The 26,209-nt window shown below is 31.4% G+C and overlaps 1 protein-coding gene across 4 annotated transcripts in view; it reads right to left on the bottom strand.

Moving 5' to 3' along the window:
• Positions 1-5,155: 5,155 nt before the first annotated feature.
• The window catches only part of LOC118196098 (uncharacterized), a 787,551-nt gene continuing 766,497 nt past the window's right edge, over positions 5,156-26,209 (bottom strand). For all 4 annotated transcript variants that reach the window (XM_085827471.1, XM_085827472.1, XM_085827473.1 and 1 more), the window contains 10 exons: positions 19,558-19,645; positions 18,777-18,854; positions 18,625-18,694; positions 17,178-17,330; positions 16,750-16,937; positions 13,244-13,405; positions 12,749-12,858; positions 10,611-10,788; positions 9,287-9,458; positions 5,156-7,577 (listed from right to left, as the gene is read on the bottom strand). In XM_085827471.1, coding sequence (XP_085683597.1) covers positions 5,767-7,577; positions 9,287-9,458; positions 10,611-10,788; positions 12,749-12,858; positions 13,244-13,405; positions 16,750-16,937; positions 17,178-17,330; positions 18,625-18,694; positions 18,777-18,854; positions 19,558-19,645 — 3,010 coding nt within the window. In that variant the 3' untranslated portion in view covers positions 5,156-5,766. The remainder of the gene's footprint in view (positions 7,578-9,286; positions 9,459-10,610; positions 10,789-12,748; positions 12,859-13,243; positions 13,406-16,749; positions 16,938-17,177; positions 17,331-18,624; positions 18,695-18,776; positions 18,855-19,557; positions 19,646-26,209) is intronic.

The raw sequence follows: 26,209 nt of genomic DNA, 5'->3' as shown, positions 1-26,209 counted from the left end.
TACTTATAAGTACTTTATTACCATCCTGCTTCAAGGCATGGATGGTAATAATGAAAACGGCTGAGAAACAAAAGTCTGCTCTTAATTGACACACACATGCATCAAAAACTTAAGAATGACTTCTGCAACTTACAGAGCAAATCATGATTATGAAAGAGTTATAGGAAAATTGTTATTATGAATTAGAATTGTAGGAAAATTGTTATCATGAAAGGAGTCTGCTCTTTATTGATACACACATGCATCAATAGATTATTCAGTCTCGATTCTGCAGCCTATGGAGCAAATGATTATGAAATTGAATTGTTATTACAATTGTTGTTATGAAAGAGCTATAGGAAAATTGTTATGAAAGAGTCTGCTTTTAATTGACATGCATGTGCATCAAAAACTTAAAAATTAATTATTCGGTCTCGATTCTGCAGCCTATGAAGCAAATCATGATCATGAAATTGAATTGTTATAGAAAACAGGTTTTTCTAAACATTTTGGAAAGTGTAACAAACATACAGATTGTGCTGTTTTACTTCTTCATGCAGACACTCAGACGGTATAGTGGTTAGGGGAGCCTGACTGTGATACCGAAGGGCCCGGGCTCGAATCCGGAGAAGGCGTGGATATAAAATTGTCTGTCCCTTCATCGGTCCTATCTTCAGGTAGCGATGGCTGTCCATTAGATTCCTCCACAATAAAATGGCCACCAATTCTGTCCTTAGTAGTAGTGGCCAATGCCGCTATAGGCAAGTGCCCGCCATTGGGGAAAAAAAACTTCTTGAAGCAATGCTAGAATTGACAGCGTTGCAGAATCTGATGATCTGAAACCGTTTTCAACATGCTATGAGTCCACCAGTGGACAAGAATTAAAGTTGCTGAACACTAGTAGTTCGATCTAGATTCAAATCCAAAAAATGGACTAATATCTTGGGTGCTTTCGTGGTTTTTGCTATGTGTAACGTAGACACGAGCTAGTTTTGCTCAGAAAATCCTCTATGAAGATGGTTTTTTCCTTAGGAAAATAGCCCTAGTACACATGGAAAGTGAATTCCCTACTAAAGTAAATGCCTTTAATCATTACATGTCATTTAGGTTTTTTATTCATACAAGCTATATACCCGAAAGTGATGTGTTCTTTCAACTGCTGGACAAAAATATAGATAAAATGTTTGTGCAGTTTAAATCTCGTCAGCAGCAAATTACAGATTATTTTTGAACTTGGGCATTAAAGGTAAATTCAGAAATAATTTTTGCTAATCATTTTTAGTTTTTTTATACTTTTATGAATAAATTGATTGTTCAAAATTACAAATGTACATTTTAGAGAGGAATATGCATTTCGAAGGATACGAACAATAACTTGCATTAATATATCGTGAATTTATTGACGACTAGTAAAATACATAAAATAATAACTGTGACAATATAATTGCAATTAAAATGTGATTTTTTAATAATGTTAATATTTCATGGTAGATTTGGTAGTAGTAATAATTTTTTATTGGGATTGATTAGTCAAGTTTCATAGTTTTCTAGAAGACAATCCATTTCTTATCTGATCAGATGCAGAAACTAAATTATCATTTCTTTGAAACTCATTACAGTTTGTTGACATGTATTTAATTTCTTTTGCAAGTAAAAGTTTATTTATGTAGTTATGGGAACTATAGATGGTATATAAGTTCATGTTATTTTTATGTAAATTTTTAAAGCAAAGTAAAGTCTTCCCCAAAAAGGGGCAGGGATGGTATTAAGATAACATTTATTAAAATACATCTTATTAGAAACTAAATCTTTACACATATTTGTAGTCAGTCAGCATATGAGTATTTTACGTGATATTTTATTAGTCCATGTACAATGCTGTTGAAAAATTTGACCAATAATGTTCCAATATAACATGGTATCTAGTTATTGTTAGCTGTTTAAATGAATATATGTTGTAAATTATCAGGCTAATAATAACTGAACAGAAAAGTCATTAAATATCAATGAAAAAATCTGCATATTTACACGGCATGCTTTAAATTTAAAGTATATATTTTCCCTTATGAATAATAAAAGTTTGGCCCAGTTTCTAGTGCACTGCATTGATGAAAATGAGTGAATATCTTCCCCGGGAGAACATTTTATGCTCTAAGAGATGATTTACTCTTTCCTCGTGAATTTTTGTAACAGAATTTTCTTGAAAATTCCCAGCAATTGATTAAAAAAAAAACACTCTCAATAATGGAAGGTTCAAAGATTTTCTTTGCAGTACATGTTGATACAAATACACTATGATATTTGGATGGTGCTTTGTATTACAAAGGACTGAATGAACACTTTTAAGGTTACTGGACTCTTGCAATTTCTTCATACACAGTATAAGTTACAAATATGAACTACAAAGAAGTTAGTGCTATTAGAAAGTTAGAACTTTAAAATGAAGAACAATAAATACCAGTCAGACTCACTTTATTACTTTTCTCCATAGGTTATTAGTGAAAACTCCCACAATCATTACAGATGTTAATATAATGCTGCTACTGTGGTTCTTGCAGAAAGTTTACATGTCTGGATTTTTTTCATTGCAAGAAGTCACTTTCCAAATACTGATGGTATCAATACTACACTAAAATGATCTTGGTGCTTAATGATGATTCTAGTCAGTCACCTCGGTTAACTCTATTACAGTCAAAAGTCCTTAATCCGGACTCGTCGGGACTTCGGCGATTCCGGATTATAGATCATCAGTTTAAATCTGGTAAGATGGCATGCAGAAATTATAAAATTAAAAATATGAAACCGTAATTTATGAAATAAAGAACAATTATGATCTAAATTGTATCAAAATTTACAAAAAAAAAAAAAAAAAGCTTAATATTTATTTGTTTACTTTATTAAACATTTCTTTCAATGTAAGTTGTTTAATTTGCTTCGTTTTGTGTTATAATACTTTCTCTTTAATTTTATAAACAGACATAATTTCTTCATCAGTTACAAAGTTCCGCTGCTCAAGTCCTATAATTGCTGTGTTGAGAATACAGACTAATTTGTCAATCAAAATTTTTTCGTTTTCAATAACCTCTGTGTCACTTTTTCGCTATCGGAAGTGAATTATAATGATGAGGAATTTGATTTAAATCATATCAAAGACAGAGTACATCAAGATGAAATACTACATTTAGTAAGGAATTATAAGCCAAATAAAATAAAAACATCTTCCCTGAAGATAAGGATAGTGCTGACAGATCAACTTCCAATTCATTGGGCACTGCGGCGTGAAATTGATAAACAGGTTTCGGAAGGGTTAGAGAAACAAAGGATATGTATGCCTTTATCCATTTTTTGCAGCAAGTCTACTTTTTGTTTAATGGACTTCGAAACATATTTTCGCTTTGTAGATCCTTTACATATTAGTAAATATATATCGGAAATTCTATTTGACATAATCGAAAGTTCAAGCTTACTTTTATAAAATTGCTCTAACAATCTGCAAAAAATAATAAGTCGGATCCAATTCGAAGATTAAAGAACAACGCAATCTGCAACATTAACTGAATCAGATAATTTGAGCTTAGCTTATACCATCCGTTGTACATTAAACGCGCATGCATAAATGTATTATGTGCATGCGCACACGCATATTCGCAGCCGTAAAGTCAACGCGGCACATGTGCAGAAAGTTTGTAGCTTTGAGGTCCGAATTAACGACTTTTGACTGTATTTCTTTTTTCAATATACTGCAAAACATTTATTTCAAATGTAAGCCATATTTCTGACTCACCTTATACATATTATCTTCCCTAATCAGTATAGTGGTTAGCTGCGATACTGATAGACTGAGATTCAAATCCTGGAGATTGTATAGTGTCTGTGTGAGAGGCATTTAAAATTAGTACCAAACTGAAACTCTTCTCAAGTGGTTTTTACTGGCACAGGAAGAAAATTAGGAGACCCTTGGACTATTCCTGAGATGTTCCTCAAAATTGGGATGGGAAGTGCATAATTATTGTAGTGGTTATATATCTGTATAACCGATACTGAAACAAAAGCTTCTTGGGCTACCTGCCAACCTTAAAAGGTGGAATTGAAAATGTATGAGTAGGCTTGTGGGAAAGTATAATCTGTATAAAGAAAGTAAAAAAACTGCTTTTCTTTGTGAAATTTTTGTATTACTCCTTTTAAAGTACTTTTCATAAAAAACTTTTCCTTCAAAATAAAAAAACTCTAAAAGAATTAAACTGCATTATAATTTTAAAAATAATTATCCTGCAAACAGGTATTCATACTGTGGAGTTTTTACTGAAGTACTGCATACAAAACTACTGGCACCTGCAGAGGCATGTTAAGAATATACCATTTAATGATTTAGGCATGAGTTTTCTTGTCTATTTCCTAATACTATGGGATAGTAAGATATTCACTTACATCTCCGATTAGCAAAACTGGTGAGTTGAAGATCATGTACTCCTCTTGCCATGCAGTATGCAAGAATTTTCGTCCTTTCCTTTACAATTAAATATGGTTTAAATAAACATTTTTATTCCATGGAGGATTTAGCTTACTTTATCTTTACCTCTTAATGCCCTGGTGAGGTAAACAAAAATTCATGCAAACTTAGTGGATAAATTAGAAAAAATAAGCTGAGTTCTGAATACTACTAAAATACATAGGAATTAATATTTTCTGTGTGTTAAGTTACTCTCACAATGCAAACTTAAAATTGCATTATGGGATTTAGGAAATATCCACTCAGAATTCCGTTCAAAACAGCAATGAAAATTAATTTGGAATTACTTAATCTGAAGTTCAAATAATTATCTTAGAATATCATGAAATAAAATCATAATAATTTTTTTTTGATAAATTACAAATTTTTTTAATAATTTGGACTGTTTGATTAACTATATAATCACAAGCTGTCTGCCTAGGATAGGATGTTTCACAGAACACATTCTATGACTTTCTTTATCTCTGCAATATGATGTTCCTTGAGAATCAAAAATTATTTTAAAGCTTATCTGTGGTCAAAAGGCTGATAAAATACTGAATTTGGAACAATCTATTAATGAAAATATTGAATGTTACAGAATGTATACTTTTGGTAAATATATACATATGATTACTTCAGAATTAAATGTTATAAATGAATTAAAATGAATAAAAGAAAACAAAATTCTAGAATATATTTTTTTTAATTTTATAGAAAAAAAATTGTATACAATAAATGTACAAAAAAATGAGCTTCAAAATTGGCATCTTACGCAGGGCAAGAAAACTGATCTTCAAATGTTAATGCAACAAAGAGAAGACAGGGTAATTAATTAAATACAGAAACTATATTTATAGATAATTTTAGAGAGGAAGTCCGGACTTGGACTAGGGTGGAAGCAGCAGTAAATCATGCAATTTTCCATTATCTTACAAAAAAGGCTAGGACTTCTTATTTACAAAAGGGAGTAGTCTCATGACAACACATTGCACAATCTTTAGTAAATAAATGCATAATATTGTTAAAATGTTACACCAGTGAAAATGTACAATGAACACACATTAAACTTTTGGTCTTTATAGATTCAAACCTGAGGAGAAAGGGACTATGTACATAACTGAATCACTAAATGTAGAAGTAATGGGATGTATATATCCACTCCAAATTATTTGTTATTGAATCTTATACATGAAATGAATGGCTACTTTCTGTTGAGAGAACTTTTCCAGAAAGGACTGTTAAAATAAAATGAAAAATTTTCTACATTTAGTGATTCATTTTTTTCAAAGTCAGACTTAGACAAAAGATTCCTCTTCACTCCTTGTACTCAGACTTCGACTACGTGTGTGCTGTTGCTGGCCCATGCGTCTGGGATGTCTGCCGCTGCCCATTTCTTCACTCTTTTCTAAGAAGGTTCCTTGAAAAGTGCAAGGTTTACTTTCCTGCATTCTGGCATTAAACAAGTCACGCAGCTGAGCAACACTCCAATTTATTTCTTTTCGGAGTTCCTCGGGTAGTACTTCCCTTGTATGCCTTGGCCTGATATGGAAGTTTCTTACTCTACTCAGCTGAGCATCAGTCACATGCACCGGTGGTAAATGCCTCAATCTAGGATGTGCTCCATCTTGGCTACCTGCTCTGGGAGAAGTTTGTGTTGATTTCACAGATATAGATGCCTTATGAATACCATCTACACAATCTACATTAGCAGGGACAGCCCTGTGAGTCTCTTCTGTATCGGGGATCTGTTGTGAGTACATTCGAACAGAGTTTTCGTATAACTCTCGAGCTTTAGCACTCAGTGACATTTGCTCTACCCTCATTTCTTCGGTAACTTGTTTAGCATTTGGCTGCTGCATGTGTTTAAGCATTGTCTGTCGGTTTATAGCTTCTAGATAACTGGGGGGTTCGCATGGTTTGGCAGGAGAACTGCTTAAAGAACAACTTGACCTCTGAGACCTGTGCGAACTATTCGATTTTATGGAGGATTGTGAACAACGAGAATGGTGAGATTGTTGGCTACCATCTGAAGTAGAACTGCAAATACTGTTCACTCTAGGTGGACTATAGTACATATTATACAAATCACCATGAGATTTTGAACTCAGTTCTTGAACTCTGCTATTACTACGTGAAACTTGTGGTGTACTGTCTTCACTAGAAACAAGTGATAATGTACTCGAATCGTGAGCTTGATCGATCTCATCGATCTTGGATGTTGACTGACTTCTTTTCCAGTCAGTTCGCCTAGAATGTGTTGCAAACCATACAGCATGCCTGTCTGGCGCCCTACTTACAGAGCAACTGGATAATTCACGAGCGAGATTATTCATAGAGTTATCAGTCTTTTTGGTACTACATGGAGCAGAAACTGTACCTTTTTGGGCAGGAGGAGAAGGTGCCCTTCGTTTTCTCTGTGTTAAAACTCTTTTGGGAGCTGATGAGTTACCATATTTTTGCAATAAGCTTTCTTCTGAAGCACTTCTGCGTAAAGTTCCTTCTACATAATTGTCCACTGACTCTACTGTTGACACAATTGGTCTCTGAGTAGCCGAACGTCCTCGAACATCCCGCCTCCTTACAGGATTGTGATAATTGCGCACAAAATTATCGTATCCTCTATCCATGAGATCTTGTTGCATACTATAACTGTAAGACTGAGATAATTGCAAAGGCAAGTGTGTACTTTCTTCATAGTGATAGTCTGCATGCTGATAAGATGAACCGGCAACAAGAGATTTCGTCCTGTGAGCTTCCATGCCCTGTCGTCTTTTACGCACAACATCGTGGCAAGAGCCATCGATGCTTACACCGGCATTTTTACCATATGATGCAGTATTGCAGTCCAATCCAGCTGTATCTAAATGGGGAACACTTTTGGTTAATGCTGCAGTGTTTCCTCGTCTGCTATCTGCACTAGATGATTCACTTTCAGCCTCTTCCTCTGGAGTATATAACTGAGTATCACTAAGAGTAAGACCAGAATCCCGACTCAGATTTGTGAGAGACATTTTGCTTTTGCATGGCAGTTTAGGACTAGGTTCTATCTCATCGAGAAAGTCACGGTCTAAGCTGTCAATTGATGAATCATCTCTTCTGTATTGACCTAAAATAATTAAAACACGCTTATTTTACAATGAGGAGTATGTTAAAGAAAACTATTTATAATAAAACATTTGATTCATAAAATATTCATAAATAAATCTTAAATAATTTGTATGTTATTTTATAACTAAAAAAATCAAAATTGACTCGCATCAGTCAAACCACTTTCAATTAAATAGCTCAGACAATAATAGATTACTTTCAGGCACTTTTCAAACACAATGGCATGAAAAATTAGAGAATAATTTTAAAAAAAAAAAAAATCACGTTTTACTGGAAAATTTACTTGAAATTTCACTCAAATACTGAATTTCAAGGGCTTTATTTAAATCAGAATGTAAAAAGATTCTACATATAAAGAATATGGAAATTAGGAATGCATTAATCAAGCACACAACAGAACAAGGGCTTAAAATAATTCATAGTTATAGCAAAACTGAAATTTTGTTTACTGCATGTTTGAATACATCAAGAACACAGTTAAATGACTAAGAAAAGTGACAGACATATTCCTTTCAGAATTCTAGAAAGACATAAATTTGAAGGCGAATCATAGATGCCCATACAAAGTAATGTAGCTTTTAGGATGGTTTCTTAAATGTAAGAAATACAGTACATGCGATAAAAGATTTAGAAAAGTTTCTGGCAATGAAGTATTCTTACTGCATGAGCTCATCAAGTAATAAACCTCTATGGAAATTAAAAGTTTATTCAAAGTAGAGACTGCCTACTTCTTCATAAGCTCCACAGCCTGTTACAGGCCAAGGCTGTCTCTCCAAGTTTCCTCCACCTGACCCCATTCGGCGCAATAGCCCTCTATCGAACGACTCCAATTAACTTTAAATCTTCCTCGACATAATTTATCCATCTAGTAGGTGGTCTTCCTTTTTGTCTTACTCCCTCAATTCTCGAAAAGATTATCTCTTTTGCTGGAAATGCATCATCATATCTAAACACATGGCCTAGCCATCTGATGAGATGCCTTTATAATGGGACTGCCCATTACTAGATTTAAAAATGGAACAGAACTGAATGCATCTGCAAACAAAATTTCAGAATTCTAACTTCTTTGCACACATTGAAAAATCAATTCAATCGTCACCAAAAATAAGCTTAGACTTTATACACAACTGTGGAATAACGAAATGGCTAGCAGCAGAACTGGAGAAGCTGATATTACATTGTAAAGAAGTGCAACTTAACATAAGATCTTTCAATTTAAAAAAAAAAAAAAAAAATCCTTTAAGTAGATTTTTCTTTCCTGTGCCTTCCCCCCCCCTTAAGTGTGCATGCATGTGTGCAGGGCTGAATTAACCAATAACCAATATAAGCATATGCTTAGAGCACCAAAAGAAAAGATATTTTCCTTAGGTATGCAGAAAGTAGGGCACCAAAAAAATTCCAAATGCCAGTTTTACCATGGAATGCATCCATGGTAAAACTGGCATTTGGGAAAAAAAAAAAAAAAAAACCAGCAAAGAAAAAAAAATGAAAACAAAAACCAGCAAAGAAAAAGAATGAAAAACAGGTGGTGTAAATATAGGAGGGGACACAAAAATCTTTTAAGCACTTAGAGCTTCTATAAGTGTTAATCTGACCCTGTATGCATGGTATATGTACAATTAGCAAATCATTGATTTCATATTTGTCAAATCAATCTACTAAATCCATACTTTTCTACACAACTAAAAATATTTTTTGATCACTTACTTGCAAGGTCATGAAGACTGTGTAAACTGTCAGATTCTTCTGCACCTGAATCTTGTCTGGAACCATCTCTTTCTGGAAATGAACCAAGAAGCTGTAACACTTGATCTCCAAATAATTCAGCGCAATGGTCAATCAGAAAAGCAACTGTTTTAGGAACCCTTTTAGCCACATCCTGCAACATAACAAAATAAATAAATTAGTTGCACACAATTAATTAAAACGGTTATAATTTAAATTTGCTACAACAAACTTAGAGTATATTTTACATTATCTAATAATTAACATGATCAACTTGCATAAAAATTTCATGAGAAATGCAACAAAAGAATTAGGATGTTTTACCTCCTTTTAAATTTAAATTATATAAATAAATTAGTTGCACACAATTAATTAAAACGGTTATAATTTAAATTTGCTACAACAAACTTAGAGTATATTTTACATTATCTAATAATTAACATGATCAACTTGCATAAAAATTTCATGAGAAATGCAACAAAAGAATTAGGATGTTTTACCTCCTTTTAAATTTAAATTATATAAATAAATTAGTTGCACACAATTAATTAAAACGGTTATAATTTAAATTTGCTACAACAAACTTAGAGTATATTTTACATTATCTAATAATTAACATGATCAACTTGCATAAAAATTTCATGAGAAATGCAACAAAAGAATTAGGATGTTTTACCTCCTTTTAAATTTAAATTATATATATATTGAGACAACAATAAAAAGTTGCATTTTATTATCTGTCAAAATTTAAGTTGGCATCCTTCTTACTACACTCGTTAAAATTCAAATATTTTTAAATGAAAGAGAAAAATGACACAAACCACTTTATGATGAACTGCGTAATGGCAGAGCATGTAACACTCATTGTTCAATATTATTTGTGTTAATGTAAATAAATGGAAAATTTTAAAATTTTGTGCATTTCCATTTATACTTGACCCTGGAAATTCCTACTTCTCATTTAGGTACTGTCTCACATAATTCTAAATCTTTCAGCATTTAAACATTTTCATTGGGAAAGCAAATTTACGAGATTCAGTTTTAAGGCCAATAAATTCATCTAACTAAGAAACACAAATTCAGCATTAAAACTAAATTAAACACAATTATGAAAAAGACTGAATTTCTTGGAGAAAATTTAAATAAATGTGCTACATGTGATCTAATACTGCACCTCAATTAATTAGACCAATACTGGTCCAAGAAACTGAAGCATGCAAAACAGCTTGATGATAAAATTTTCAGCAGTTTAACTAACATAAGTTTTCTTAAATTATTTCTTCAAACAGCAGGTAAATAAATTTACCTCTTGTTCCAACACAGGAGACTGGAATTTTCCTGGGTTGAGAAGTGTTGGTCCAATGCATACAGCCAAGTTCATAGAAGACATTTTATTCTCTGCTGAATGCTGAGAAATGTGCCACAGCATACACAGAACATACTGGAGAAGGCGAATATTAGGAGGAGGTAATTGTGCCAATAAACTAAAAAATTAAAAGAAAATAGTTAATTTAAAACTATTACATGGTAACAAAAGATTCATTTATAATTATATTATAATTAGAGGGCAATTTAAGCTATGTAAAAACCTCTTAAACTACAAAGTGCTAATAGAAGAAAACAAAATAACCACAATAATCTTGTCATGACAAACTTCTATTAAATAAAAGTACAACTTGGATGTATTTCCCATAAATTCTATTTCTAGGCTCAGTTTTAATAAAAATTCTTAATTCAATCATTAAATGCACTACATTAGATTGAAATTCTATTACAAATCTCAACAAAAGCCACTAAAAATAATAACTTTAACTCTTACAGACAAATAGCATCTATGTATCATCTCATGTACATATTCTTTTTTCTACTATTTTGTTCAATAAAGAAAGTTTAATGTCTGCATTATTTTTTTCCGTTTTAAGATAAAAGCAAGAAAATGAATAAATGACTCTCAAAATGTATCCCATGTTTCAATTTTATGAATGGCAAAGATGACATGTTTGAAGTTATCTTGCAAATTAACAATTTTATTATACCATATTAAAAAATCTGATGTGTACACCACATGACCTCCTTGTACGGAATATTAAATTCTCTGCATTTCATTTAAACTCATTTCCTCGAATTTTATTAGAGATACAGTTTTCATTCAATTAATTCACTTTTCATTCCGCGACAATGCAAAAATACATAAAACCTCAAAATATCTTTGATTAAAGTGGAAAAATATAAAACAATGAAAATTTTTTTTTTCATAATTCCAATTAGTTTCTACGCCAAAAACAGCAGGCAAGATGGCAAATTTTTCGGTACACAAAATTGAAAGTTTACTTTTAGTCCCACTCGGCAAAAAGACACTGAAGGTGCAGAAACCGACTTCATTAACTATTCTGCTAAGTTTGAAATGTAAACAAATTTGATCGCTATAGTAAAAAAATTAGGCTTCGCCACACTTAAACAACTTTTAAATTGTTGATAATTCTTAAACTGTTGCATGCAGATTAACTAAAGAGCCTTAACCGGAAGATAAGAGCAACATAATTCAATCATTTTTAAAGCAGAAATGCACAATTTACCAACATATAAGGATAAAGAAAACTGAGCTCACGGAGTCGAGTAACAGAGTGTGTGTATATATATAGAGAGAGAGAGATTTTTGGCACGGCCGATTGCAACCAAAAAGGAAGGTGCACAACTACATGTTATAGCAGTCCTATATACAAAATAGTAATGTTCTGAGGCTACTCATTTTTTAGTTATGCAAGATACATATAATTGGATGTACAGACGTCATGAAAAAAAATTTCTTCTGAATCCCTTTTAAATCCCGTCTGAAACTCGTTTTGGGGAAAAGAGTCCTTTATTCTGTCCTTATGTACAGATGTCACACAAAAACATCTTTAGATTGCATTCAATAGCAGTCAAAATATATATTTTCGTTGAAATAAGACACCCCAAAATATCTGCGACTACAATACTTTCTTTACTTCGCACAAGACGGTAAAAAGAAAGAAAAGGGGAGGGGAAGATTTATTTTTAGTTTTCCTGTGTATGAAAAAAATTACTATTTTCATTACTGCTTACATGTACAAAATGGAATTAGAAGATTATGCATAATAACTTTATTCCCAGAATGAATTAAGTTCAAAAGTATTTTCTGACTTTCGAGACAACTGCCTTTTATTGTCCTTTTGACAACATATCACTGTTATTTGTTGTACTTGATTTTGTTTACGAATAACAAACTACTCAGATTGGTGGTTAATAAATATATTTAGGGATTAATATTTTAGCACTAAATAAATTTTTACCGGTTAATACTTTTAGCACACAAGAATTAACAGGATATTTTTAATGTTACCACACACAAAGTAAAAAGGCAATATAAATCATATTTAAACAAATACTATCCTAATATGAAAAAAAAAGTCTGCCTTTATATACCTTAACACACGTTTTTTACATTCCCACTCAGATTCATAAGAAACAGCCTGTAACCAATGTTTGTACAGATCAGACTGAAGAAGGCAATCTGGAAGGCTCCTGAGAAATTCCTAAAGTTAAAAAAATGTAAGTCAATTTAAAAATATGATAATATAAAAAATTCAGTGAAAGGAATTCATTCTAATAATTATAATACTACAGCATAAATTTTTGCTCCGACTTAAAATAATTAGTTTTCATTTCATCAGTGTTAAATCCTTAATTAAAGATTAGATGACACTTCTGATGATGGTAACTTCGAAAGCTTATTAAAACGGCAAAACTTACTTTGTTTTCCATTTTTAAAGTTAATACCATAACAATATACATAACAATAATATTCAATATTACATACAATATGCACTAATATTCAAAAACGATTTTGCCTCCCAGAAATGAATGCAGACTGGATGTATAGACAGATATGGAAAATTTATTGCATTTTTTTTAACTTACCTTAAAAACAGAAGAAAGTACAATGATAGGGACATTTCTCATCTCACAATCAGGATCGGCTTCCAATTTCTCTTTCAACTCTCTGCATGCTCTTGCATTCGCTGATTTGCGAAAGATGCCTACGGTAAATGGGCCTTGCAAGAACAGCTGCACCAGCATAGACTAAAAAATTGTACATTAATTTTAATAACAAGTAATTTTACAATTTTAAAAAACATTTTTAGTACATAGTTAGTATATAACAGTTACAAAACAAAATTCTTTTGAAGCCCCTTGAAACAGTTAAATGTTTAATTACGGTTGAATTTAGCATTATCAATAATATCCATGCATTATCTAATATAAATCCACAAGTACAATCGTTTTCATATAAAATAAAATATCTGATGTGTACACCACATGACTTCCTTGTACGGAATATTAAATTATATGCATTTTTTCTTGCATTTTATTTAAACTTATTAGATTGAATTAAACCTACTTCGCCGACAGCGCATAAACCACAATAGAATAAATGCATTCTTTAAAATTCACTTTGTTTACCATAGCGACACTCTGGCGCTAGGATTACTTAACAGTATTATATTTCATTCATATTATAACTCAGAATGCACAAAATGTATATCATTTAAAGAATTATCTAATCGTTGCCCCATGTTATATTCAAATACTATAATAAAGCTAGAATGATGTATAAAAGAAATTAAGCAAACAAAACAAAAAAGAAACAGTTTTTCACAGACGATTGAGTATTTCTCATTTAATTAATTCAGTTCTTACTTCGCAAGAAGGCAAAAATACATAAAAACTCAAAATATCTATATTAAAAATTACAAAGTAAATTTCAAACACTTATTTCCTCGAAAAAATTCCAGAAAGGATTAAGCATGATTTAATTGGCAATAATAAATGAATGCATTATCTTTGTTGTTGCGAAGCTAAGTTTCTCTAGATTGGCAAGAAATCCACTAGTCTCCTGTTTCAAATGTAAACAATAATGGCCGCCATTAAAAACAGGCTTAGCGGCAATTAAACAACTTTAAAATTGCTGATAATTCTAAAATTATTGCACACAGATTTACTAAAGGCATAAAATCCTTAACCATAAGATAAAAACAATATAATTCAATCATTTTTAAAGAAAAAAAATGTACAATTTACAAACACATAAGAGTAAAGAAACTGAGATCACTGAGCCGGGTAAAAGAGTGGATATATATATAAATATATTTATATACGTTTGGTGTGGCCGATTGCAACCAAAGTACGAGGTGCACATCTACATGTTATAGCAGTCCTATATACAAAATTTCAACGCTCTGAGGCTACTCGTTTTTGAGTTATGCGAGATACGTACGTACATACGTTCGTACAGACGCCACGAAAAATTCTCTTCAGAATTAATTTTAAAGCAGTTTTATAATTTTTTTGAAGGAAAAGAGTCTTTTATTCTGTCCTTACGTACAGATATCACGCAAAAACATCATTAAATTGCATTCGATAGCGGTCAAAATGGATATTTTTGTTGAAATATGCTGCCTGAAACTTTTCGCGATTACAATACTTCCTTTTTACTTACAAGGAAGTAAAAATATTTGATATTTATCTATTAACTAGGTAATATGATTTTATAATAGTTAGCAGCAAGGGTGTAATAAATTGGGTATTTTTTTTGTTATCAGGACCAGATTCAGAAATATTTATGTGTGTGTGCATATGCATACCTTCTTTGTCAGAAAAATTCCAAATTTCTGGGTTTGCAGTACTAAAAAAGAAAGAAATGTTTTTTATGTTACCTGGTAATATTTTTTTACTTGACATGACCTTGGCTATGTTTCCGTGCAAACTTACTAGGAGACAGGGCTGTGCTTAGCAACACCCTGTTCGGATTGTTTTCGCATTCATTTAAGTGACAGAATGGATGCTAATCATGAACAAAGTTCTACATTAAGCTCGGGGAAACTCCCTAATGAAACATGAAACATGATTAAGCAAGCATATGCTGGTGAGACACTTTCAAGAAATCGTGTTTTCGAGTGGCACGAAAGGTTTTGTGAAGCAGAGATGCAGTGCAACACGATCCCAGAGCTGGTCGCCCATCTACAGCACATTCGATGCAAACATGGAGCGTGTAAGGTAGTTATTGAAAGAAGACTGTCAAGTAACGGTGCGTATATATCAGAAGAACTGAATTTGAATCGTGATGTGTGTCACAAAATTTTACGCGAAGATTTAGGGAAATGGAAACTTAATGCAAGAATCATCCCTCACTCACTAAGAGATGAACAGAAAGAGGAAAAACGAAGAATTTCTGCTGAACTACTGGATAGAGAGAGACATGATCCCACATCTATATCAAAGATTATTTGATATTTTCTTGTTTCCATAAGTGAAAACGTAAACTGAAAGGAAAGCTTGATCAAGATTATTGCAGACAAACCAACAGGCTGTGACAAATGAACTTGCAAGCATTGCAGCTCGATTGAAAGAGGGGGTGGACCCTGACCTAAGGTGAGGCAATGCAGTTGAAAATTTTCTTGCTTGCTTTCAAGACCTCCAGAAACATTGGCAGATGTGTATAGATAGCCAAGAGGTAGCAGCTAGGATCATTACTTGGTAAATGCAATATTCTATTTTTTATGACCCTAGAATTTTTCTGTCAAAGGATGTATATGCACGCATACATACATTTCTGAATCCAATCTCAATAACAGAAAAGTACATAAGGGATGAAATTATGATGCCATATTTGTTCAGCAGCCAACATTTGGATTTTTAAAATCACATTTATGAATGAATGAAATGTTCAAAATTTAGCTGTTTCCAATTCCAGGCATCAAATTTTCATTAACGCAAATATATTATGAATTCATGATTTGAACTTGAATACGAAAGCATTCATAAAGTCCCTCAACAGATATCAACCTAATGCTGTAAAAAAAATACAACTAAGATCACAAATTTAATAGGCTTTTGACTGCTCCAAGGACCAAATCTGGACCATCTTTTCTTTCTGATATTTCTCTAATGGGTATAAAATCCAGTCATACAATTATGTTAGTTCAGTACAACTTAATCTAACACAACCAAGTTTTTTTATTTATTTATGTTTTGACAGGATTATCAGGCTTCTGACTTTCGATATCTCACCAGTAGTGATTAAGAAAATGCAAAGTCGTTTGTGCCTGTCTAATACATAAGCATCCAACATTTTCAAAACCAGTATTTTTAACTGTCATGCTTGGTTAACAAAAGGAATTTTTTTAACATTTACATTAACATATAATTTCAAGTTGATTTTCACATATTAAATACAGATGTAACTGGAAAATTAATTACCACTTCACATTCTAAGGACAATATTTGTCAGTTCTACACTATGCAATTTTGTATTTTTTCAATACATAAATTGCAATAACAATAATAAATTATTCAATACATAAATTGCAATAACAATAATAAATTATTAAAATATTTCTGAGGTAAGCAACGTAAATGATACTCACCATAATAGGTTTTGGAATAGTATTATTTGGACATAATTTCCACAAAGATAAACCAAATAAGCTATGAGGAGGTGGGCTACTATTACCACTGTCCACTGAATCATGCTTGGCAGCAGGACGCCTAAACAGCCAATTGATTTTATGATGAGGGCGACGATGCTTTTTTCTTTTCTTTTGCAGTCTTGGATCTATGAAAAAAAAATTTTTTTTAATTTAAATTACTATAAACTGAGTGAAAAATGATTATACTCATGAAACATAAAATTTGTTTAGTTAGGATTATAAACAATTTCTACACAATCAGGAACATAAAATTAAATTTAGTAGTAAAAATAAACACACACACACACACAAAAAAAAAAAAAAAAAAAAGGCTTGTGAAATTATTTTTAAAAGTATGCTACAGAATATAATTTAAATTAACTTACCAACTCTAATTGAGGAGTTCAGCGTGTTTCTGCGAAGAATAAAATAACATTTAGAATCAGTGCTGATGTTGCTTAAATTCCGGAGATCCAACTCGGACTGCCTCAATAAATCTCGAATAAAATTCATTTTTATACTGAAGGGATATTCATGACCTGTAAATACAACGTACAGTCAATGAATTAAGGTCTTTTACAACTTTTAGAATCACTAAGTTCTAGAAAAGCAAAATATTTGCAATCATAAAAATGTTTTTTAAAAAAAGCATATTTAAAAAAACACAAAGATTCTCAATAAACTCGATAAGTACTTGAAATCAAACATTAATTGAAAAAAAAATTTCCTGGGAGGTATATAATTATAATTTGCCTAAATCTTAACAAATAAAAGTATTTTATATGTTTTAATACATATAAGAGAATCTCTTTGATTACAAAGCAATGTAATATAAATTATTTTTGGTACTTTTCCGTTTCGCCGGCGCAAGTCTCGCCAAGCAGACTTTATTGGCGACAACACACAGTATACACATAAAAAATGTTAACAAATGTTAGTTCTAAGAAACTTTTATTTTAAAGGCATAACCGTTTTAATATCGTTTAAACTTTTGTAAAAAGACAATAAATAAAGACTATAAATTTGTAAAAAGACATTAATTTAAGAATTACTATGCTTTCATGGTACAACATCCTTATTCGCCGCTTCATATCACGTGACCCCCAAGTGATCTCATCTCACGTAAATTACGCTACAAAAATCTAATTCTGTCAGTAATTATCTACATTAATTTCAAGTTAAATCTTGATTTGGAATACAAGTTTAAATGCAAGAATTATTTCAATTCGTACGAATAGCTTACTCAGAAATTATGTATGTAAACCCGCACTGCTTTACTCCGATAGTGCATTCTCATTAGAATGGATGAATTTAATCCTTGACTTTGCCTCTTCTATATTTTCGCCTTCGGATGAGCAATGTGATTGCATCCTAATTAACTTAATTACCACGAATAAAATGGACATAATTAACTTAATTACCGCTAATAAACGGACATAAAACTGAGCTACCTGGTTAATCTGGTATGCCAGTATTGAAAGAAACAATCAATCTGATAAGAAATGGCTGCGACTTGTTTTGAAAATGAGGCGTAAAAGGTTACCAGCGAAGATATTCTGTTTGGCATCGGTTGTACCATTTTTGGCGACTTTATCGCTTGCACCGGCAAAATGGAAAAGTACCTTATTTTTAATAATTAATCAAAGAAAAAGTCAATAAATTATTCTTAAGAATTAACTGAGGAGTAAATTCAATAAATTAAGTTCTATAGTCAGTCAGTACTAAAAAGTACATTTTTAAAATTTACATATTTTCCCTTTTAATAAAATTTCTTAATTCTACTAGAATTAACATAAAAATAGAAGACTTAAATATAATAATATATTAATTTACCTATAAGTGGATATGGAGCATCATCTTTTCCAGTTTTAACCCATAATTTATAATCTTTTATTCCATTTTCCTTTAAAAAAAAAAGTTAATCATAAAAGTGGTACAAATATAGAAATGAAAACTAAAAACAAAATATCCTTCTAATTACTTACAGAATAACCAAGCTGCTGAAGAACCAATTTAATGCAATCTTGTACTGTAAGTCTATTGTCAACTTTGATAGTTTTACACTGAAAAAAGAAACGCAAGATTTATCAGTTCAAAACATACAGTTAATAAAAATTCAGAAATACTTCAGATGAAATTTATTTTATTTTAAAAAACAAATGCAAAACTTTCTTGTTCCACAAGTGTGCTATGACGTTTACAAAAGTAAGTAAATAATAATATAAAAGAGATATAATATAACGATAATATATAGCTCTGTAGAGAATAAGGAATATATATAATAATATAGATATTACTATAATAAGAATATATAATGCATTATTATGTAAAATAATTACATGAACAGTCTGTGTTTTATCATTTAGACACCTTCTGAGATATTAATTAACTAATGCAATTTAAGAATAAAAAATTAAGGAGAAAGGAAACAGCCTTCCAAAAGAACAGTAATAAACAACTTTGTGCAACATACTTAAGACCTTAATAGTTGAAATGTCAAAACTCTTGTATTACACTCATTATTGCAAAGCTCAAATTTTTACCGATTTTACATATAAATGAAAAACGAATTCGGAAATATTATTTTACAAATTATGTTTAAGCAAAGAAGACAAAAATTATAATGCAGAGATATGCCATTAATAAAATATTAACTGTTGTTTTATTTTAAAAAGTCTTTCTAAAAAATAATTTTAAGAAATAACAAATATGATTTCCTTCACTATATTAACTATTAAATCAGATATTTAATGAGAATAAACTTACAATTTCTTCACCAGTGTCTGGACTGCGAAAAGAAATTTGAATCGATGTTTGGGATTTTCCTTCCTTTTCTTTTGATTCTTCAATTAACCTGGAGGCAAAGAAAGTATTTAAGTCATATTTGCTGATTCACAGCTAATATACATTATTCTTGAATTACTGATTTTCTTTGCATAAAATAGCAATAATATTTTCAGAAGCAAAATAAGAGAAAATAAGGGAAAAGACTTAAAAACTTAATTTACTCAGTGTAAGAAAATGAAAATCAATTTTTAGCTGTCTTAGGTTTTAAAATTATGAAAACTTGAATTATAAATAATTGCTTTATCATTTAATACATATTTTATTATATTAGCTCGAAATATACCACAAATATAAGTATAAAAATAAACACATATTTAATATTTTATATAATCATTATCTTTTATTGTCAAAAAAAATTTAATCCGGAGTTACAGTGCTTAAAGACAAAAGCATGCAAATTAAAATTCTATTTTCTGCTAAATTTTCATATAATTATCGCCTAACAAATTTAATAAATAATTTAATGATTCTTTCTATGTCAGAGAAGACATCTTATCGGCACTGAAAATTTTTAACAGTTTCGGTCCAAGGTTCGTTTAACGATCGTCAGGCCATAAACTTTTCTTCTTTCGAAAGTCAAATGACTCCCCTTTCATGACAGATGTAGCCCGATTTGAATCGCCCGTAGAAAATATACTGCTACTAGTTTTTCCAGGAAAATGTTTCTTCTGTGGCCGTCGACAACCCTGTTGAGTTCCTACGCCAGCTGGAGGCTTGAACGAATTTTCGGGCGATCCGTACGGCCCATCAGACCGCGTATCAGACAATGCCTGATTTTCAACTGTATGATCACCATCTGATTTAGTAGAAGTGTTCATATCTTTCTGCCCACAACAGAAAACACAAACCTGTTTTTAAACTTTTTAAATCTAGTATTAAAAATTTTTCCGTCGTAACTGACACAATAAACAAAATTGAATACGAACAAATATTGCCACAAGATCTAAAATATCCGAAACTTTTATAAAACTTTCTTAAATTAATTAAAGAATAAAAAACAGATGAAATCAAACACAAATAACTGTTGCCACAAAATCTTCAAAAATATACAGACAGCAAAATTTTAACTGCTTCAATGAAATGTATTGTAATAATTCTAAAGTCAAACGACTTGTCATAATATACAATAATTATGCTAAATAATTAAATTCACCATAAAAATACTATTTGCCTTTATCAACTAACATTAACTACTATTAAGCTAAAAACTTTTAACAAAACAAGCTAAAAACGGAAGCTTTACAAACATCACTTCCTGCTTGCTCCGATACCGATTACAATTTTATTTTTCTTCATTTAAAAAAAAAAAAAAAAAATTTAAGTGCCTGATGCTAGAAAATATTTATCAATTTCACTTGAAACATACATGAGAAGGTCTAACAGAATAAGCACCAGCAGAGTAATTCTTTCAAAATACTGCACTTTTAATCAGTATGCTACGTTTAAGGCAAACATAAAATGAATGAATATTGAAGGAAATACTTCGATACGATTTGTATCAACATACGATTTTGTTCCCTGTTACTATGAGCAATGAAATTTTCATAAACATTTTCGTATTAGCGCATTGTAAAATATTTTGACTGTGTTTTATTTCATATAATTTATTTGTTCTATATATTGGTATATCATTCATACATTATTTTGTTTTGCATTCGAATATCAGAAGAATTAGTGATGGAAATGAGTGTATTAATTATTCAATGAAACATCCTGTGAACAACACACAGTTTATTTTACAAATCCAACAAGTAACAACTATAGCTTTGACATCTCAAACAACACTCAGAGTATAAATGGCGTTACGATAATACGCATTAATTCTCAAATACACTCGAAGCCATTTTTCTCATTTCCTAATAAAAAGAAGAAGCTCGAAACATAAATGTAAAAAACCTCCACTATTGCCATTCGTAATTTAATATATAATTGCCCATATTGCCGAAAATATAATTGCCAGTTTATTCTTACTACAATAATTACAATCAAAATAGATAACAACACTTTGACCAAATCAAAAATTCATAATTTTGCAGTCTGATGAACAGCTATTCTATTTCAAACGCAAATAAATAAAACATATTCTTCATGACTTTATTGCGCTATACATAGCGAAAGAGCAACTAAAAAAAAAAGAATTTAAAAACCACCACCACTAACACAGATACGCAGATGTTGCAGACATTGTAATTTTAAGGAGCTGTTAAATCTTATTGACAAGTAATAAGAGACTCCAAACAGGTGGTTCCGATAATGCTTTAAAATTATTTTCTGGAGTATGTTAACACTCAAGAATCAGTTTAAAAGAAACACCTGTTACATAAATGCATACATATATCTACCATTACAATATACTAGCCATGTCATATTTATATCAAACAAACATCTGCGAAAGTATTTATAAAATCGACAACCCTGTTATGTAATATATTTATAAGGAGAATTCGTTAACTTTCTTCTTCTAATTCACGTTCTTATATTTCTCTTTCAGAAGGAAATAATCACCGATAGTTTCAAAAAAAAATGTGGCCTTGGCTAATAATGTTTAAAATTAATTTATGATTAGGAACAGCATGAATTATAAACAAATAGCTAAGTTTATTGCATTTTATTTTCCAGTTAGCGACGTTACGCGCAACGTCTGAAACCAAAACCTAGTAATCATGAATCAGAACTAGTTGCCATTCAGCATAAAGAAATTTAAATATAAATATGAACTACTTGTTGCCATTCAGCATAAAAGAAATATAAATATGAATAATTAACAAAATATTAAAGTTAATTTTATAAAATAATTAAACAAATGAACAAATATATAAGATAAAATATAATTATTTCTCATGCAATAATTAGGCCACTACAAAAAACAAATATTGCATTTTCTTGCATCGTCACTCCCTGAATAAAATTTGTTTATTTTTAAACAACGATGGCTGCTTGCATGCTTTATTAGCTGAAGTTTCAAAACTTTCAGCAAATCAAAAAGAAAAAAGGAACAATGATTTGAAGTTTTATACTTTACAGAGAATGGCTGAAAGAGTACTTACTACCTTGAAATAATTAAGCAGTTTAAAGGCCCGAAAGCAGAATATTTCCGTGAAAACTTTCAAGAAAAAATGCCGTAAAGAAAATAGTAATTACAATTATCATAGATTTAAAAAAAAATGGACCCCCGTCCAAATCCAGTAAATAAATTGTCATATCGTATCAAATAATACAAACGGTTAAAAGAAGACAAACCTAAAACAGGAATGTCACGATCATAAAAAGCCTATATAAAAATTATAGAAGTTTAAGCATTTTTGCTGTTTCCTTGCATATTCAAAATGTTAAAAATGATCCATTCCATTCCATTTACCGCTGTTATATTCACGCCTAGCCGGCGTGAATTTGCAGGCTTTTTGCCAGTTGTCTTCTAATATGGCATCCTGGAAGTAAAAACATCAGCAAAAGTTGTCACAGAAACAAGATGTGAAAAATAAAGGGAAAGGTGGCACTTTGCCACTGCAGAATTTTACATCGTGGGGTGATGTAATAAATAATTCAGATACTAGATGAGTTCACAAACATTAATAAGATACAAAGATAATTTCAAGTAGGGGGGAAAAATAGTTCTAGATGAGTATCGATAATTGAGAGTCTAGATAAAATATGAAAAGGTATTTACAATATTTACATGGAGAGTAAAAGTCCAGTAGTTGACCATGTCATGTGATAGCGGAGAGTCCTTGCCATTTGCTAGGACAGAAAACGTATAAAAACATTTTTTTTTTTTAATTTATTTGCCGTGTAGAATTATGAACACTTATTTTTCTCATAATAGTAATAGTCCTGGTAAGAGAATACCACAAAAAATTTTACACTTAAAGTTCGTAAAAGTGCTGTTATATCCAATCATGACCAGTGGGCGGAGCTTAGCAGTTAAGAGTTCATCATGCGTAGGAGTGCCCAGATGACAGTAAAATGCACATGAAAATGAGTATTAAATAAAAAGTTGGTATTCATAATTTAAGTTGGGTGATTATCATCTGTGTTAAGCATGAATGCAGCAAAAGGACGTAGATATTGATCTTCTGCGAGGATCTCATAGTTGAAGATCTGAAAATAATTTAAAAGACTACAATCCAAAGCTTTCTGGAAGAAGTTTTCATTGCTTCGTAGCAGATATTCTTTTAGAGGTTCGATGCGAAGATCGCTGCGTAGCACAGAGTTCCTTACATAGTATAAAACGTTACATAGCATAAGCCATCTTGGTCAGAAAACTGAACATTGATACGATGAAATGAAAAAAGACTTGGGGAGGGTAGCAGAAACGCGTATGTCGACACTTCACGCTGCATGGGAATTCTACATGTATACCGCACAAATGATTTTTAAATTTTTGTAATCTTGCTGTAGAATTGCATATGACGTTAAGTGCGAGAAAAATGATGCTTTATAATAAAGCTGAAAAGACCCCCCCCAAAAGGGAAGGGGTGTGACCGCAGACTCAGACCTCAGCAAAAGCGTAAAAAAAAAACCTTAACAAACCCTTTTAAGCGACCGTTAAAATCTGAAACCTTTAAAGACTTTTTTTTTTTTTTTCCCCTAAATATTAATAGTAAGATATTTGTTTCTATGTGTTTGTTCATCGTTTCCAGCTGCCTGTAGTATATCGAGCATATTCTTTTTCCTTTACAATATGCGGACTAACAAGAAACAGTTCTGCGGTTTTATAACTGGGCTACTTAAAATATGGCAAACAACTGAAGGCTACCTCCCTACAGGGGTAAAGAAGCCTTCCTAATGAATTTATGAAAAACAGATTATGCAGGACAAAAGAAACTTCCTGGTACCACTGATTAAAAGGCAATACAAAATACCACAGGACAACAATACAACAAAACTTTAAGGGAACTGATTCACACGGGAACCTCATTGTCGTACAGAGGAAATGAGGAGTGTTTGGAGTAAAGAAACTGATTTAAGCATTTTAAAAGCGGTAAGATAAAAGCGTCTGCTTCAGAAAGAAGAAAAGATGCCTGACTCATGAAATTTCCAGTCCCGGACGCAATAAACAGCACAGGATCTCTTCACAGGAATGGATCCTGATACGGTAAAATGAGGATGAGATTGTGAAATCGTTATAATCTGGGAAAATAAACAAACGCAAGCAATTTCGATATTTCAATTCAAAGTAATGTTACCTATGAATAATCTCAGCGTTTATTTGCAAATGAAAAGCTCAAATTAATAAAAATTAACTAAATATTTTTCTTTTTAAATCTGAAAACTTTTAGATTTTATATCACGCCCAAAGTGTTACATTACATGTGTGTTACATTTATTTATTAAATATCACATTCTCCGCACTTTAACCATAAAATACAATTCAATAGCAATATCGCAAAATAATTTTAAAAAGAACATATCTTCCGATACACAGTCTCGCACGCTGGAGATAAAAATGCCCCCCCCCAGTACAGTGTTGCCACTGCTCGCCTGGAAATCGTCGCCGGAAATGTCTGACAAAATATGAAACAGATAATAAAACAAATTCCATATTAGGGCTTCCGGATGCCTATATTCGGGTGGAGACGTACGTTATTCATAATTGGATGCTCGAGGTACTGTCATTTTATCACAATGCGAGAAACATATATACATTCATGCAAATTCTTCATTATTTAATTTCTTTAAATATAACACATGGCCTCCAATACTTGGTAGCAACAATTTGAAAAGTGAAAGGACATTTAAAGTTTTCGACGCAAAATGCCAAAACGAAATTAACGGCTCTTCCGAGCTAATACCCTTTCGGCTAAAAAAAACGAACTTGTAGTTTTTTCTTATCTTTTAATTCTAAAACAAGTGGGGCCTGATTGAGCGTTCTACGCAAGATTAGGTTATTTAATTACGGGAAAGCCTCGAGTGCTATCTGCCTGAAGGGAGGGAAGCCTTCGTGGATGACTTTCTAAGGGAAACTGTCTCGTATATACGTTACACATTTCTACGCAAGAACTATAACTGAATGTGTAAAAATTACTAAAATAAGTTGCCAGTTTAAGAGGTCCTTATGCATAAAAAAATTTTACTTTTCCTGGGCAACTAATGTTGACGAAGATAATGATGGCAACTAATGTTGACGGAGATAATGATGGCAACTAATGTTGACGGAGATAATGATTTCAACTAATGTTGACGAAGATAAGGATGGCAACTAATGTTGACGAAGATAATGATGGCAACTAATATTGAGGAAGATAATGATGGCAACTAATGTTGAGGGAGATAATGTCGTCAACTAATGTTGACGACCAGGATACAGAGATAAATTCTAATCCTAGAATTTTTAATTAATTAAATTCAAACTGTTAAATCAAATACCGCAAATTTCACAAATTTTTCTATTGCAAGTTACAAATTAACATATGGGGACGAAGATTAGTTGCTTTTTCTGCTGTCTTAATAACACTTGTTCTAAAAATAATATCGCCAAAGCGGAAAGAGCGCGTGCGAAACTGTTTGAAATTAATAGACATAATTTTAAAAAGACATTACTTATTATTAAAAAAATCTGATGTGTACACCA

The sequence above is a fragment of the Stegodyphus dumicola genome, chromosome 12, assembly GCF_044657685.1.
Source record: "Stegodyphus dumicola isolate Sdum_Otavi_A_Nest chromosome 12, ASM4465768v1".
Lineage (NCBI taxonomy): Eukaryota > Metazoa > Arthropoda > Arachnida > Araneae > Eresidae > Stegodyphus > Stegodyphus dumicola.
This window is presented reverse-complemented; position numbering and strand designations above follow the sequence as displayed.